Source organism: Equus asinus, chromosome 6, assembly GCF_041296235.1.
Source record: "Equus asinus isolate D_3611 breed Donkey chromosome 6, EquAss-T2T_v2, whole genome shotgun sequence".
In the NCBI taxonomy this organism is placed as follows: Eukaryota; Metazoa; Chordata; class Mammalia; order Perissodactyla; family Equidae; genus Equus; species Equus asinus.
This window is the reverse complement of record NC_091795.1, coordinates 6420783-6436238: the sequence shown is the minus strand read 5'-3', so window position 1 is coordinate 6436238 and position 15456 is coordinate 6420783. Positions and strand designations below refer to the sequence as shown.

The following is a 15456-nucleotide window of genomic DNA, read 5'->3' as shown; positions in this document are numbered from 1 at the left end:
CATGTCCACGCCCAGGATCTGAACCAGCAAAACCCTGGGCCACTGAAGTGGAGCACACTAACTTAACCACTAAGCCACAGGGCCGGCCCCCCAGAGATTGTTTAATACAGTGATCATTTTGATTTTCCAGGTAGCCAAGAAAACTAGGAAATATAATCTTCCTCCATGAAAGTATATCCTCTGTAGGACAAAGCAAGGTACAAATAAATACACACCTGGGCTCTAGAATTTTGTTCTGTCCTCTCTGCATTTAGGTTTGGATGAATACAGTTTGGGGAGAAAGGCAAGAAGAACCAACATTTTTAAGCACTATGTGCTAGGCAAGGTGTTTTCATTAACATTGCTGTTTTTAATCTTAAAACATCAATTCGAGACAGGAACTGTCTATGTCATAAATGTAGAAAGTGAGTCAAGCAAGGAGCCAAGAACAGAAAGCAGAACACCAAAGGAGCAGGAGCCCATTTGGGGCTGGATGCATCTGGCCCTGCAGCCACTTCCCATGTTCCCACAAGCCCAGCTGTTTTAGATTCTCTCCATACAGAGGAGCCACAGCAGCACAAGAGCCAAGGTCTGCTGCAGAGCTCAGTTATGGGTGTGCACAGATGTTGGGCATGAACCCAGAGGAAGGAACAGTGTTCTCCTCCAAACAGCCCTTGAGTTTGCATAAACTCAAGGGAGCTGAGGTTTGCAGAATGACTAAGGCCACATTTGAGTGATCATTTACAGTTCCTCCTCCTCAGGCTGGGTCAGAGGGTTTGTTTCTGCTCAGTAGCAATTCTTCCAGAATGGCTCCAACTTACCACACTGACACCAAGAGCCCCACAAAGAGCCTTTCCCTGCTGAAGGTCCCATGTGCCTCTGACACGGTGGTATTTGAGCCTCTGCAATTGCCATCCCGAGAGAACACTGCCCTGCTTCCTTGGAATGCACTTTCTGTGCTCACTGACCCTTGGCCAGGCCTTTGGGCTGCTAATTTTCAGCTGGAGCTTGAAGGTAAGAATATGGCTTAAAAGAAATCCTTTACTTATCTCATTACTTTAATCTTTACTACAGTAATGTAGGTGCTGCTGTATAGATAAGACTGATTAACTCAAGCTGGAAAATATTTTAAGGAACCTAAGATAAAAGATATTTGTAATGAACAGACATAGCCTAACAATGTTAGACCTAGAAATTCAGGGGCCTGAGGCAAAAATCTCCAAAAGCTCCCTCTCTCATAATACCATCTCTTTCCCACCGTGATCTCTTCCCCAAATACCCTCTCTCCCTTCTCCTCCTCCCCAACCAGCTCTACTTCTCTGCCCGTGACTAGTTCTCCCCAAAAGGGCTCTCCATTCATCCCAGCCATTGCCTAAGACAAATGCTGGGCCTGCAAAGAGGACTGGATCAGATCCCCATGCTTCAAGGGGCTTGACATGTACAAGTAATTGTTGGACAGTAGAGTAAAAACTATAAAATTCACAAAACACTATAGGGTTCCATGTGAGGGAATGATTATTTCTGTCCGTGGAGTCAGGGACAGTTTCACAAAGGAGGCAAACATAATCTGATCTGACCTGATGTGAAAGGGTGAAAAAGCTTACAGTCGGTTACTCAAGTGGTGATTTTTGTGCCTGTAAAAGTCAAAACTCTTCCTCTGTTTCTCCTTTATACCACTCACTCACTACTCATAGAATACTTCTGTGACCAGATGTTGGAGAGAACGAGGATTCCAACACCAAGAAAGTCTCAGATTCTCCAGACAGAAGTTGAGTGTCCCAAAATTTAACTCAATTCTGACACTATCCACCCAGAGATAGCATCAGATCCCACAGGTTAAGGGCTCAGTCCTACAAGACTGCACTCCCCACCCCAGACACCAATTGCAAGTCCAATTGAAAGTCCTCTGCTTCTGACAGACCTCCTTGAGACTAGAGGTTCCCAAGACTCTTTTCAGTTTCAATTAATTTGTTAGAGCAGCACACAGGACTCAGGAAAACATTTTACTTACTGTATTACTGATTTATTATAAAGGATATAACTCAGGAACAGCCAGACTGAAGTGATGCATAGGGCAAAGTATGTGAGAAGAGGCACAAAGCTTCCATGCCCTCTCCAGATTGCTACCCTCCAAGCACCTCTACATGTTTGTGACCACACAAAGTTGGGGTTCTGTTGCCCAATGTGTATAAAGAGCCAATTCTTACAGCATGGGATTTTGAGAAAAGAATACAGATTTATTGTGAGATTGATCTGCAAGGAGGCAGGTGGTATATGGTCTCAGATTTGTCTCCATGATCTAGGTCTTGGGGCAAAATTTATGGGATGAAAGGCAGGGCAGTCTAAAGTGTCTAGATAGATGATGAGACGTAAGGAGAAGTGAGGTAACTGATGATCTGTGCAAGCATAATCAAGCTTCATGGCTCTTCATAGGATGCATGTTCACAAAATGGTGGTGTTAGTATGAGGGTGGAGTTTTCAGTCCCTTATGTCAAAAGGATCACTTATTGGGCATTTCTACAGGCCCATTTAATGGGTTAATGGTCTCAACTGGCCTGAACTGGACAAGGGCTCGTTTTTATGCTCCTGAAAAACCACTCTTATTACTCTGTTGATAAGATGGGGTCAGTTGAAATGGTCCTAGAGGGCCCATGGTTACAAACCACCCCCCTTTTTGTTGTTCATTCTTCACTCTTGAGGGAAATGAGTGACAACCATTCTAGCTGCTTCCCACTGGTAAAGGGCTTAGGTTGTTGCCTCTCATGGAACTAGTCTCTTGGTAAGGCAGTGATGCAGGTGGGCTCCCAAAGTTAGGCCTATAATGTGTAAGCAAGTAACCAGGTATTTAATAAGTATTTATAGATAAACAGAAAGAAAAACAAGTGTCATTGTTGGAGCAAATTATAAACCAGTTTCTGAGCCCAGGGGACAGTCAGTCAAGATTTCTAGACATCAGGGTCAAAGCATCTTTTCCAGCTTGAAATGTCTCTGATGATGTCATCCAGTGTTCAGATATCTTTCTGAGTGGCTTACACAGCAACAGGCATGAATCTCTCTTAAGTTTATATCAAGCTGTCCAACTTCAGTTTGCAGGGTTTCAGGAAAAAATGTCATTTTAATTCTCAATGATTCCAAATGGAAATAAATTGAAAATGTTAGTTTGGAGATTTGTAGCCAGATATATGAGGGGACTAGAAGAATTCAGGATCCAGTCCAGTTTACAGGTAGAAAATAAAATCTCCATAGATAATTAACAGAACTAGAATCTAATATCCACAAATCTGTATTATAGTTTCTATTGAAACATAATTTTTCTCTCTAAAATCATCATTTTTACCAAAGAGAGCCAAATTAAGACTAATTGATTGGCAAAATAATTCTAGTTTCAGCAAACTTGACCCAATTATTTACATAAGCACAGCAAGAATAGCAATTGGTCACATAGGCTGTTTAAAATCTGCTTTGCTGGAACTTTTTATAAGGAACTTCAGATTAAACTTTCAAGGCGTCTCAAGGCCAGGAAAGCCAAGCCAAGGATTAGTCATCAGGCTCTACCTGAAATACATATAGATTTGGGTGAATTCTTCTCTACTTGAGGTCCCCAAAATATGCTGAGGTTCTTGCACCTTCCAGGGAAGTGAACTTCTTTACTCACCTGGTAAGTTTGCTGGGAACCTTGTAAGCAAGGTACCAGGCCAATATTTCCAAGTGGCTTTATTTGTTCCACAAAGTCAATCCTTGTAAAGTTGTCTGGTCTTGCATATTTCTCTCAAATATGACATTCCAGTCAAAGCCTTGGTAATATAACCAATGTTTCCAATTTTGTCCTGCTATAAGAAGATCAGATTCTTATTGAATTTATACAAATAACTATAGTGCCATGAAAATAAGAATACTTACTCATCAAAGAGTTTCCAAATTGTGGAGGGATCAGGCATGGAGGAAAAAATAAATATTTCAATTCTGCTTACAAATGCATAATTTATCAAATTGCTATAAGTCATAGTTAGCTTAAGAGAAAAGAGGAAAATGTTTCCTTAAATCTGGAAAAATAAGACATTTTGAAAATCAGCAACATTTCAAACAAAAAGTCATAAAAATTATAATCATCCTCATCAGTTCATTCAGTCCCATGTAACCAACTCTTTATCTTGATCTTCTATTAGCAGTTTTATGAGGACATCAGTTTCTCCAATAGAGTTCTGTAATTTCTTACCCAGCTCAGTTTTATAATCTGAAAGTTTCTCAGAAACTTGTATTCTAGAGTAAGAGTCAGAATCCTTTCCATGAATCTCTCCGAAGATGAAATACATCTGCAAAAACATCAGAGTAAAACAACAACTGTTTGCAAATGACAAAAGACTCAAAAATGGCAATTTACAAAGAAACTTGGTTATTTCTGTGACATACAATGCTTTAAAATAATAACTTAGAATTATGACTGACAACCAGGACAGATCAGAATTTTAGGAATGTTGCGAATTTTTTAAAACATTTATACCAATAACATCGACCCACATAACATAACCTAGGAAGGTTTATCATCATTTATTTGACAATGCTTCCCATGTAATTTAACATATGAAATAAGCCTAATTAGTTTAATATCTTCCTCTTTATAGGAAGAGAGAATAAATTCTTTGAGAAGTCTCAGATGAAGTTTGTCAAAAATATCAAAAGATTTTAAAACACTTGGTCAAATAGGATCATAGCTCACTGCGAAATCATGCTTAGTTATCCATTTAACCAAAATGACAGCATAAGATGTTTGTAGGGAAGGAAGACAATTCCTCTACCCTCTGGGTCCTTCTGGCTGGCCTAAGAATTAAATTGACGAGAGAGAGAATAATAGGAGAAAATCAAACAAAGCTTTACAACATGTGTACATGAGAAAAACCCAGGAAAGCTGAGTAACTCACCAGAAAGTCCAAAGCCATTGCCTTAATTAGCATCTTTAGCTAAGGACAAAGGAGGATGCTGAGGGTAGTGGTTTGCGACTTCAAAGGGGAGGAAGGCAATTTACATGGGGATGGAAATGGAAATGTTTGTTACAAAAGTATTTGCTGGGCTGGCTATAGACAATGTTATGTTATGCTATTAGCTCCTTCCTGGAACAGGCCTTCTATCTTAAATTCTTTTAGGCAGTTGGGGGAAGACCAAAGTTTCTTTCAGAGTCTTTGTTCTTAAAAATAATCAAGCCAAAGAGACACATTTTGAGGTGGCCAATTCTGATCCCCCACACAGTAAAGGCAAACACAGAGAATTAAACAGTTTTTAAAAACATTAATAGAGAGACCTCATCATTTTGAGCATAGGAAATTATTATGACAAAATAGAATTTCTGTCTCTCAGGTAGATTTACTCAAAATAAAGAGAAATTTTTTATAATGTCTTTATCAAGAGCAGACTAGAATTTTAAGAAAATTATCCTTTTAAAAGAGAGGAAGACCAAATTCTAATTTTGTACCATCTTATACATCTTACTTTTGATATCAAAATTCATTTGCTTAATTAAATTCATTTTAATCTTAGCCAACTTGACCATGCATAGTTTTTCCTCAGAGTTCTTCTCCCACAAACCTTCTATAACTTTCTTTTTACATCCAGAATTTGTCCTATGCTTTCTTTCCTTTCTAGTATTTTAGGACAAATTTATCTTTCTTAACAAAACAAACAAAAATATCTCTATTTTTTATACTTTCTTTACTAAAAATATACATCTTACTTTCTTTGAATGCAAAGATGCTTCCCTTATTAATTTTAATAGCTTTAATCACATATATTAACCAGAATTTTAACCCCTATAAACCTTAATTTTTAATGAAAACTAAGAAGTAAGCAACTATGAACTGTCTTTTACGTTAGCATTCTGTGGCTTGGCAAGTTTATAAATACTTTTCATAGCCTCTAGAAACATGCTACTTCATAGAATAATTTTTTAATAAAATGCAAGACGTTTACTAATAGACCCAGACATCTTTTGATTTCTCTGTAATAAGAAGCCAAAAGTAGATAAACTTATATTTAGCAATGATGTCTAATATTTTATCTTATTTGGAAATGATCTAGATTCAATGAATTTTCCATCATTTAATTTAACCTGGCAAAACTTCAAAGTTTCAAGTTACCAGGAGATTTTGGAAGTTATTTTAATTATACATGCTGTAAAGTATAATTATTGTTTAAAAGTTTGCCCAAACACTTTATCTTACTTACATATATTTAGTTTACTCATTTCCAATAGTTATGTTTAGATTTCCTACAAAAACTTCATGAGACATTAGACGAAATCAGCTATCATTCTAAGCTATTATCTCTGCTGACAAATTTTGTAGCAGAGAAAATATAAGCTTATCTGACTAATAAACCCAGGTAGAATGAAGGTTGCATGTTTGTATCATATCCAATGCTGACAACTCTGAAGACATGTTTATTTTAATCAAACAAAAAAACTTAAATAAGCTTCCATTTACCAAAGATTATTTTATATCATGCTAACTTGAAAAGGATTTGGTTAGTTTTTATTGCATTTGGAAATAATTTATATAAGCACTTACTTTAAGTCAATTGGCTAGAACTCTTTTAGAAATCATATCATCTGATGGTAAGATATCACACACATATAACATACTTATGAGACAAGTACACAAAGACTCCACAGCTGTTGCTTTAAAATTATTGCCATGAATCAGGTACAGTAATATAAGGTTCACTAGTTATGAAAGAATAATTGAATCTAAATTTTGTTTTAAACTCTTTCTACTAATATTTGTGGAGAAGACAGTCTAGATGCTAGATTTTGGGCAAGAGTGCTCTTATGGCCATTTGTCTTTCCTTTTTTACTTTTTTTTCCTTCAATCTTAGAAATTGGTGATGGGCTATATAACAGTCCCCGGAGAGATTACACACTTTTTGAGATAAGGGAAATGGGTGGACTCTGAATCTAGAGCTTCATTTTGAGTTTTTCTAAGATTTTCTTAAGGACAGTTGCTCTTACTTCCTCAGATATTGGGGTTGTAACTTAAATGACATTATAGGTTGATCTACCTGTCCAACTATATCATCCCTAATTCACTTCTTTCCCTCTGAGTGCTTAGTTTTATTTTAGCTTAGAGAATAAGTTGCCCCAAAAATTCCTATCAGCTATTTATATCAGCTTCCAGTTTGGCCAAATTGCTGATTGTAAGTTGCTAAATGCTTTCAAATATCTTGTCAGGTTTCAGCCAGGATGAGCAGTAACTATACCTGGCAGTATTGAGCAACTCTATTAATCTTTAATGTAGCAGTTTCCCAGAAAATCTCTCTGAGTCTCATTATCTCTGGGAGTAGATTACATGGGTGTCTATAAAGCCATGACCTAATATGCTTTTCTTTTGAGTACCTTTTATAACTTAATTTTCTATTAGCTTCTTGCAACACAACTTTCAATAAGGTTATTTTGGAATTTTGAAGTTTTCACTTTTAAGTGCACTCTTAAATGTACTTATCTAATCAGAACATTCCTTCTAACGGCCAATGTAATTCACCTGAGGTGACGGCAGTTTGGTAGGACCCTTAGCCACAAAAGGGAGTGCCACTCACATTTCTCTCCAACCATCTGTGACCACAAAATGGGGTGCCACCACATTTTTGTCCAACAGTATTTTTGGGAACCCCCTGAACTTTACAATTACCAAGCCAAGCCCTTAGGACACAAAACAAGCTTAGTAAGATTTTGAAGTTCTTTGTAAATATTTACAGCTTCCAGAACCTTTAGATTTTGCTCAATTATGCTGGAAGTTGGAGCACTTGGTTCTTTAAAGATTAAAGATTTTCCTTGTTTCTCGGTTTGGAGGCTCAAAAAGAGCCCAAAGTGGCCACTGTAATTTTAAATTATCCTGGATTATCTTGACAGCCATTTACAGTTATTCCCATTTCAGGGGGCTTTTTCCAAGGTGGTCTCAACAAACAAGGTAGTTTCGAAAGAGAATTTGCTATGGTCACTGAGAAACTCAGTCCCCAAACAGCCAACTCTCACAAATAAAATAATCAGATGTAGACAAACATGAACAGACACAGAACCAGTATTCTGGGACTCTAAACAAGGGTTTTCTGGGATACTAACCCAGAATTTGGGATTCTAACCCATTCTCTTGAGCGTCCCAGCAGCTATAGCCCTTTTATATTGTTTCCCTTGGAGTGGGACTCTAACCCACAATTCTGACAAGACTATTAGACAATTTAGGCACAGGTATGTTTTTACAAGGTCACTCTCCCAAAAGACATCTGATCCAGGCACTGTTTCTTCTTTCAAAAGGAAAAAGAGCACCAAGGGGCCTGGGGCACCATGGCAGGAAATGGGAATCCAATCAGCTGAGCCTCTAGACAAAATTGTCTGGGCAGCTACTTAGGGTCAGGGAAAAGACCCCACACCTCCCTGGGGGCTCCAGAGCCTTGGGTGGGCAGCCATAGCACCTAGTCCCTTCATGGTTGCCAAAATTGTTACCACACAAAGGTTGGATTCTCCTGCCCAATGTGCATGAAGAGCCAAGTATTATGGTATCAGCTTTTGAGAAAAGAATACAGATTGATTGCAAGATCAATCTGCAAGGAGACAGGAGGCAAACACTCTCAGATGTGTCTCCCCAATCCAGGCCTTGGGGCAAAATTTATCAGATGTTTGGCAGGGTGGTCTGAAGTGTGAAGATAGATGATGGGAGGTAAGGAGACGAGAGGTAATCAATGATCTGTGAAAGCATAGTCAAGCTTCATGGGTCTTTGTAAGATTCATGTTCATAAAATGATGGTGTTAGTATGATCTGTGGGTGGAATTTTCAGCCCTTTGATGTCAAAATGGTCACTTACCGGGCATTTGTGCAGGCCAATTTGATGGGTTGGTGGTCTCAACCAGCCTGAAATGGACAAGGGTCAATTTTCACTTCCTGAAAAATCACTCTTAATTACTCTGTGATCAGTTGATCTGGTTCTAGAGGGCCCATGGTTACATGTTCACCAACCCAGAAGCTCTCCAAACCCCATACCTTTGGGATTTTTCTGGAGGCTTCATGATTGATTAAATCATTGGCCACTGTGACTGGTTCAATCCCCAGCCCTTCTTCCCTCCCCAAAGATGGGGAAGGGGTGGGAGGAGCTGAAAATTCTGACCCTCTCATTACATGGTTCGTTCCCTTGGCAATGAGCTCTCAACATGTGATTGTTGAGGGGCCTTCCAAACATCTTGTTAACATAAACTCAGATATGATTGAAAGTGTTTAGTTACAAAAGCACCATTTCACCTTATCACTCTGAAGCTATTTCAGGAACTGAAGACAAAAGAAAATATTAAAACAAAAGATGCCCCTATTACTCTAACCACTTAAGAAATTACAAAGGTTTTGGGAGCTGTGGGCCAGGAGATCTGGACAAAAACCAAGATATATATTTCTTATTATAAATCACATTAGCACAGTGCCCCTCTCTCCAAGGGTGAAGACGATGCACTAATGTGGCCCAGCAATGAGGGACCTAGGGGGAAAGGGAGAGGTCATAATGATTGGAATTCCTCCTGTGAGAACTGCTAGACCCTATGGTCCCACCACATTGCCCTGTTGCCTTGACTATCCTTCCCAAGCACGTCTTCCCTTCAGCTAGGTCTAATCATGCCCCCCATGGGCCTCTAACACAGAGCAGTACAGTGGAAACTATATTCCATGAGCCAGTTAAATTATTTAACCCCCCTGGTCTTCGGAAGCAGCAGGTTCTGGTGGCTCTCCTTTCTCTGTTGGCCCGGAATGCGGCCACCTGTCAGGACTCCACATGTTCTTGCCTGTACTCTGAACTCACACACTCTCACAGCCGGGCTCAGGTCTTCAACTACCCACCGTGTGCTGAAAGCACAACGCCTAACACAAAGTTGGCCTATGTGTTCAATGAAACATCATCTCCAGGCCGGAGCTCTAAGCCCACACTACACCTGCCTATGGGCCCTCTCCTCTGGATGTCCCATAGGTACCTCAAACTCAAGACCCCTCAAAGTGAACTTGCCATCCCTTCACACCCACCTCATTCAGGAACTGCTCACCCTCCAGTGCTCCCTTTCTCAATAAATGACGTCTCCCTCTACCCAGTTACCCAAGCTGGAAATCCAGACACGACCTTTGACTTCCGCTCACTGCTGCACCACTTCACATCAGATTAGCCATGTTAAAAACAAAATTCAACTGAGAAGACTTGAATACCTAATTGGCTTTATCAAACATTCATGAATCAGACAGCATCCCATTCAGTAAGCAGAAAGGAGCTGCAAGGAGGTGAACAAAATGGAAGGTTTTTATAGGAAGAAAGATATTGGGACAAGGAAGTGAAAAGAGTGGATTGTTTCAGGCAAGGTTTCCTTCTCTTAGGGGAAAGCAGAGGTCTTCCTAGGCAGACCACTTCACTAGCGCTGACCAGGAAATTCCAGACTGATTAGTATAAATTCCACTCATGGGGGAGGCTGAAACTGCAATTAGTTTAGGTATGAAGTCTCAGCGGGGCTTAGTGCAAGTGATTCCATTTGGGCTTGTTGTTTCTTTTTAACAATCAGTAAGTGCCATTGACTATGCCTTCCAAAGATGTCTTGAACCCATTTACTTCTCTCAGTCCTCACTGCCACATTTTTGTAAATCTACAGGTTCCTCCTGACAAATAAAAATGGCAAATAATAGGATATATTGGAGTATATGAGGAAGCCATTTTGTGTAAACCTAATTCGGCCTGACCTTGTCTTTCCAAAAGGGCCTGACCGAGGCAGTTGAGCATGCATTGTATATCTGCTTTAGAGATTCCCTATGGCAAGAGCAAAGGCCCTTGAGATAAAGGTGCAACTTCTCTCGCCCTCCCAACGTTGGCATCTCCTTAAAGATTAAGCATCTTTCTTTAGGCTGGGAACCGATTGCAGCGCTCATCTGTGACCCCCCAGCCAGAGGCAACACACCTGCCACCCCGTGGCATTCACTGAGACAGCAGACCTATCTGCCGTTTCCATCTATCGCTGTGCTGACAGAGCAGCCTCATGACTATTGTAAAAGGGACATTTCAATCATATGTGAAACATACTCTTTGAGGGTATGTAACCATCCTGTATACCCCCACTTCTTTGGACTGTTCTGTTCCTTTGTGGAAAGACTCTCCCAGGTTATAATCCTCAGATTTAAGCTCAGAATGAACTCACCCAAATTTTCATTTATAGATTGGTTATGGATTATTTTCATCGACACTCCCATCTTTTTTTTCAATTCCCTTGCAATTTATTCAAAGAAAGTGTATTCTTTCCCTGTAGACTGTCACAAGATCTAGATTTTGTTGATTGCCTAGCCATGGTATAGTTTAACATGTTCCAGTTTTCTCTGCACTTTCTGTAAATTGGTACTTGAATTTAGAGGCTTAATCAGATTCAGGTTCAATATTTTGGGCAGGACCACTTCATAGGTAATGTGTTCCTCATCAAGAGGCACACAGGGTCTGGTTTTCTTTCCTTTCATGACGTTAGGAATGTTAAATGCCTAGATTCTTTGATCACTAAGGGCTGCAAAAGGACATTACAATTCTATAACTTATTATTTATTTATTTGTTGAAATAATTCTATAAAGGGAAACTTCTCTTCGTCTGCTATTTGTTATTCAGTGGTATAATTAATATAAGAAATATTTTCAAAATAAACAGTTGGTTTCTGAACTTTAGTGAAAAGTATCCATATTAGTCTGCTCGGGCTTTCATAACAAAATACCACAGACTAAATGGCTTAAACAACAGAAATTTATTTTCTCACAGTTCTGTAGGCTGGAAGTCCACAATCAAGGTGTTGTCAGGTTTGGTTTCTCCTGAGGCCTCTCTCCCTGGTTTGCAGACTGCTGCCTTCTTGTTGTGTCCTCACGTGGTCTTTCCTCTGTGCATATACATCCCTGGTGTCTTCTTGTGTGTCCTAACCTCCTCTTCTTACAAGGCCATCAGTCAGATTAGGACCCACCCTATCAGCCTCATTTTAACTTCATTACCTCTTTAAAGACCCTGGCTTCCAAACACCATCACAGTCTGAGGTACTAGAGGTTAGGATTTCAATACACGAATTTTAGGGAGACACATTCAGCCCATCATAGCAGCCGTGAGTGTTTTGCAATGTATATATAGGGTATTGCTGCCATAAGAGATTACCACAAATTTAGCAGGTTAAAGCAACACAAATGTATTATCTCACATTGTAAGTCAGAAGTCTGAAACGGGTGTCTCTGGGAAAACTGAGGAGTTGGCAGGGCTGTGTTCCTTTGTGCCTCCTAAGAAAAGCTGCTTCCAATCTCATTCTGTTTGTTGGCAGAATTCAGTTCCATGTGGCTGTAGGACTAAGGTCCCGTTTCTTTGTTGGCTGGCAGCTGAGGCTCGTTCTCAGCTTCCAGAGGCCATGCCTTGGCTCATGGCCCCCTTCATCTTCAAGCCAGCAGTGGTGGGATGAGGCCTTCTCATGCTTTGAATCTCTCTGGCCTCTTCTGCTGCTGCATCACACCAACTGGTTCTTGTACCTGTCTCATCCACTTGTAAATGTCTTTGTGGTTACATTACGTCCAGCTAGGCAATCCAGGACAATCTCATTGCCTTAAAGTCCTTAACCTCAATTTCATCTGCAAAGTCCCTTTGCCATGCTGTGTAATATATTAGGGATTAAGATGTGGACATCTTTGGGAGCCATTATTCTGCCTACCACTATATATATTTAAAAAAGACAGATAGAAATACATCAAAATAATAATTCCTATGTGATGGATTTTTTTATTTGTACATTTGAGCTTATTCCAAATTTGCTGCTACATGTATATATGTATATGCTATATGTATATATATATATGCACACACATATTTATGAGTGTTAATTATTCCTTCCTAATAAAATTGTGATATGAATTAAAAGAGAAAAGAAAAGCTTGTAAAAGATCTAATATAGAAGTCTTGTTAGAAATGTTGGTTTTCTTCCCTCCTCCCTCCTGAAGTTGATCACACCATAATTTTATGTGTATCATCCAAACTCTACCTTCTTTGACACATTATAAGCACAGCTGCTTCTTATATTTGAAATTTTTGCAGAAATAGTCTTTCATTTTCTGAAAACATAGTCTCAATCCTAAAGGGTTCAACTCGCTCTGAGAGTAGAAGCCACCATGACAAGGGGCCTCGCGAGGTAGGCACCAGTCCTCTTGCCCATTCCACAGGAAGACTGGGCCAGATTCTTTTATTCAATTTCCAATAATCACTTATTATTACATTTTCTGTAAGGACCCTTTCAGCTCTAAAGTTCTAATACTCATTTTATGCAAGAATCAAAATGAGTTAACATATATAAGTCACTCAGTCCAGCACAGGCAAACTGAAGTGTTCAATAAACGGTAGCTTTCAACTGTGGTCATTACCACTATCAGTAGTAGCAGTAAATGTTGTCTGGAATCCAAGTAGCCAATTTTTCTGGAGTAATAGTGGCCCACTCCTTCTGGCTTCCTCAATTTGCGCATATAAAAAGTTTCTCTCAAGGTTGTAGAGAAAAAGGAACCCTCATACACTGTTGGTGGGAATGCAAACTGGTGCAGCCACTATGGAAAACAGTATGGAAATTTCTCAAAAAATAGAAATACCATATGACCCAGCCATCCTACTACTGGGTATCTATCCAAAGAACTTGAAATCAGCAATTCCAAAAGTCCCATGCACCCCTATGTTCATCACAGCATTATTCACAATAGCCAAGTCATGGAACCAACCTAAGTGCCCAGCAACTGAGGATTGGATGAAAAAGATATGGCATATATACACAATGGAATACTACTCAGCCATAAAAAAGGATAAAATCATCCCATTCACAACATGGATTGACTTTGAGGGTATTATGTTAAGTGAAATAAGCCAGATAGGGAAAGATGAACTCTGTATGACTCCACTCATAGGTGGAAGTTAAACATATAGACAAAGAGAACTGACTGGTGGCTACCAGGGGGAAGGGGGGGTGGGGGAGGGCACAAATGGTGAAGTGGTGCACCTACAACGTGACTAACAATAAAGTACAACTGAAATTTCACAAGGTTGCCAACTATCATAATCTTAATAAAAAGTTAAAAAAATGTAAAAAAAAAAGTTTCTCTCAAAACAGCAACAAAAATAACCTGATTTGAAAATGGGCAAAGGATTTAAATAGACACTTCTCCAAAGGAGATATATGAATGACAAATGAGCACATGAAAAGATGCTCGGCATCACTAATCATTAGGGAAATAAAAATCAAAACCACTGAGATATCACCTCACACCTATTAGGATCACTATTATAAAAATTTTAAAAATCCCGGAAAAGAACAAGTGTTGGTGAGGATGTGGAGAAATTGGAGCCCTTGTTCCTTGCTGGTGGGAATGCAAAAAGGCACACCTGTTGTGGGAAATGGTATACCAATTCCCAAAAAAAATTAAACGTAGAATCACCATATGATCCAGCAATTCCACTTCTGGGTGTATGCCCAAAAGAATTGAAAGCAGGCTCTTGAAGAGGTACTTGAACGCCCGTGTTCATAGCAGCGTTATTCACAATTGCCAAAAGGTGGAAGCAACCCAAATCTCCATGCACGGATGAATGGATAAGTAAAATGTGTTATGTACATGCTAAATGGAATATTATTCAGCCTTAAAAAGGAATGAAATTCTGAGACATGCTACGACATGGATGACCCTTGAAGATATTATGCTAAGTGAAATAAGCCAGTTCAAAAGGACAAATATTATATGATTCCATCTATATGGCATACCCAGAGTAGTCAAATTCATGCAGACAGAAAGTAGAATGGTTGCCAGGAGATGGGGGACAGGGAAATGGGGAGTTAGTATTTAATAGGTATGGTTTCAGTTTTGGGTGAAAAAAGTTCTGGAGATGGATAGTGGTCCTGATGGTAGCAAAACAATGAGAATATAGTTAATGCCACTGAACTGTGCACTTAAAAATGGTTAAAATGGTAACCATTGTGTGATTAGGTTAGGTTAGGTTATGTGTATTTTACCACAAGTAAAATGACATCTCCTCTATTCTCTGCCCACAGAGACTCTCTCTCATCCCAAGACAGTATGGCCCTGACGGCAGAGTTGGGGAGACAGCTACAACTGAGAGAGGTGGGGGGGATCCTCCTGCAGGCTGCAACTGTGGACAACTGGAGCGAGATCCAGAACTTTGAGGCCAAGCCCGATGATCTCCTCATCTGTACCTACCCTAAATCAGGTGACTGTAGGGCAAAGGGGACAGCAAGACCTCGGCCTGCTGAGTCAGCAGGGGCTGCTCACCTCAGTTAGAATGCCCCTTGATAGGATGTTGCACTTATCAAGGAAATCTGCTCCTTATTGTTCCTCAACAGTGCTCGCTCTCAGATGTGCAGTATGCTAAGTTTAAACCCAGCATCCTGGGTTTACTGGGGGTCAAGCATCTTTAGAGGATCAGCCTGC

The 15456-nt window shown here is 39.7% G+C and overlaps 1 protein-coding gene across 1 annotated transcript in view; it reads left to right on the top strand.

The window, feature by feature from the left end:
* Positions 1-723: 723 nt before the first annotated feature.
* LOC106823945 (sulfotransferase 1C2) overlaps positions 724-15456 on the top strand; it is a 38299-nt gene continuing 23566 nt past the window's right edge. The window contains 2 exon segments of the mRNA XM_014829949.3: positions 724-993; positions 15060-15235. Of these exon segments, the coding sequence (XP_014685435.3) occupies positions 15085-15235 (151 nt within the window). The 5' untranslated portion in view covers positions 724-993; positions 15060-15084.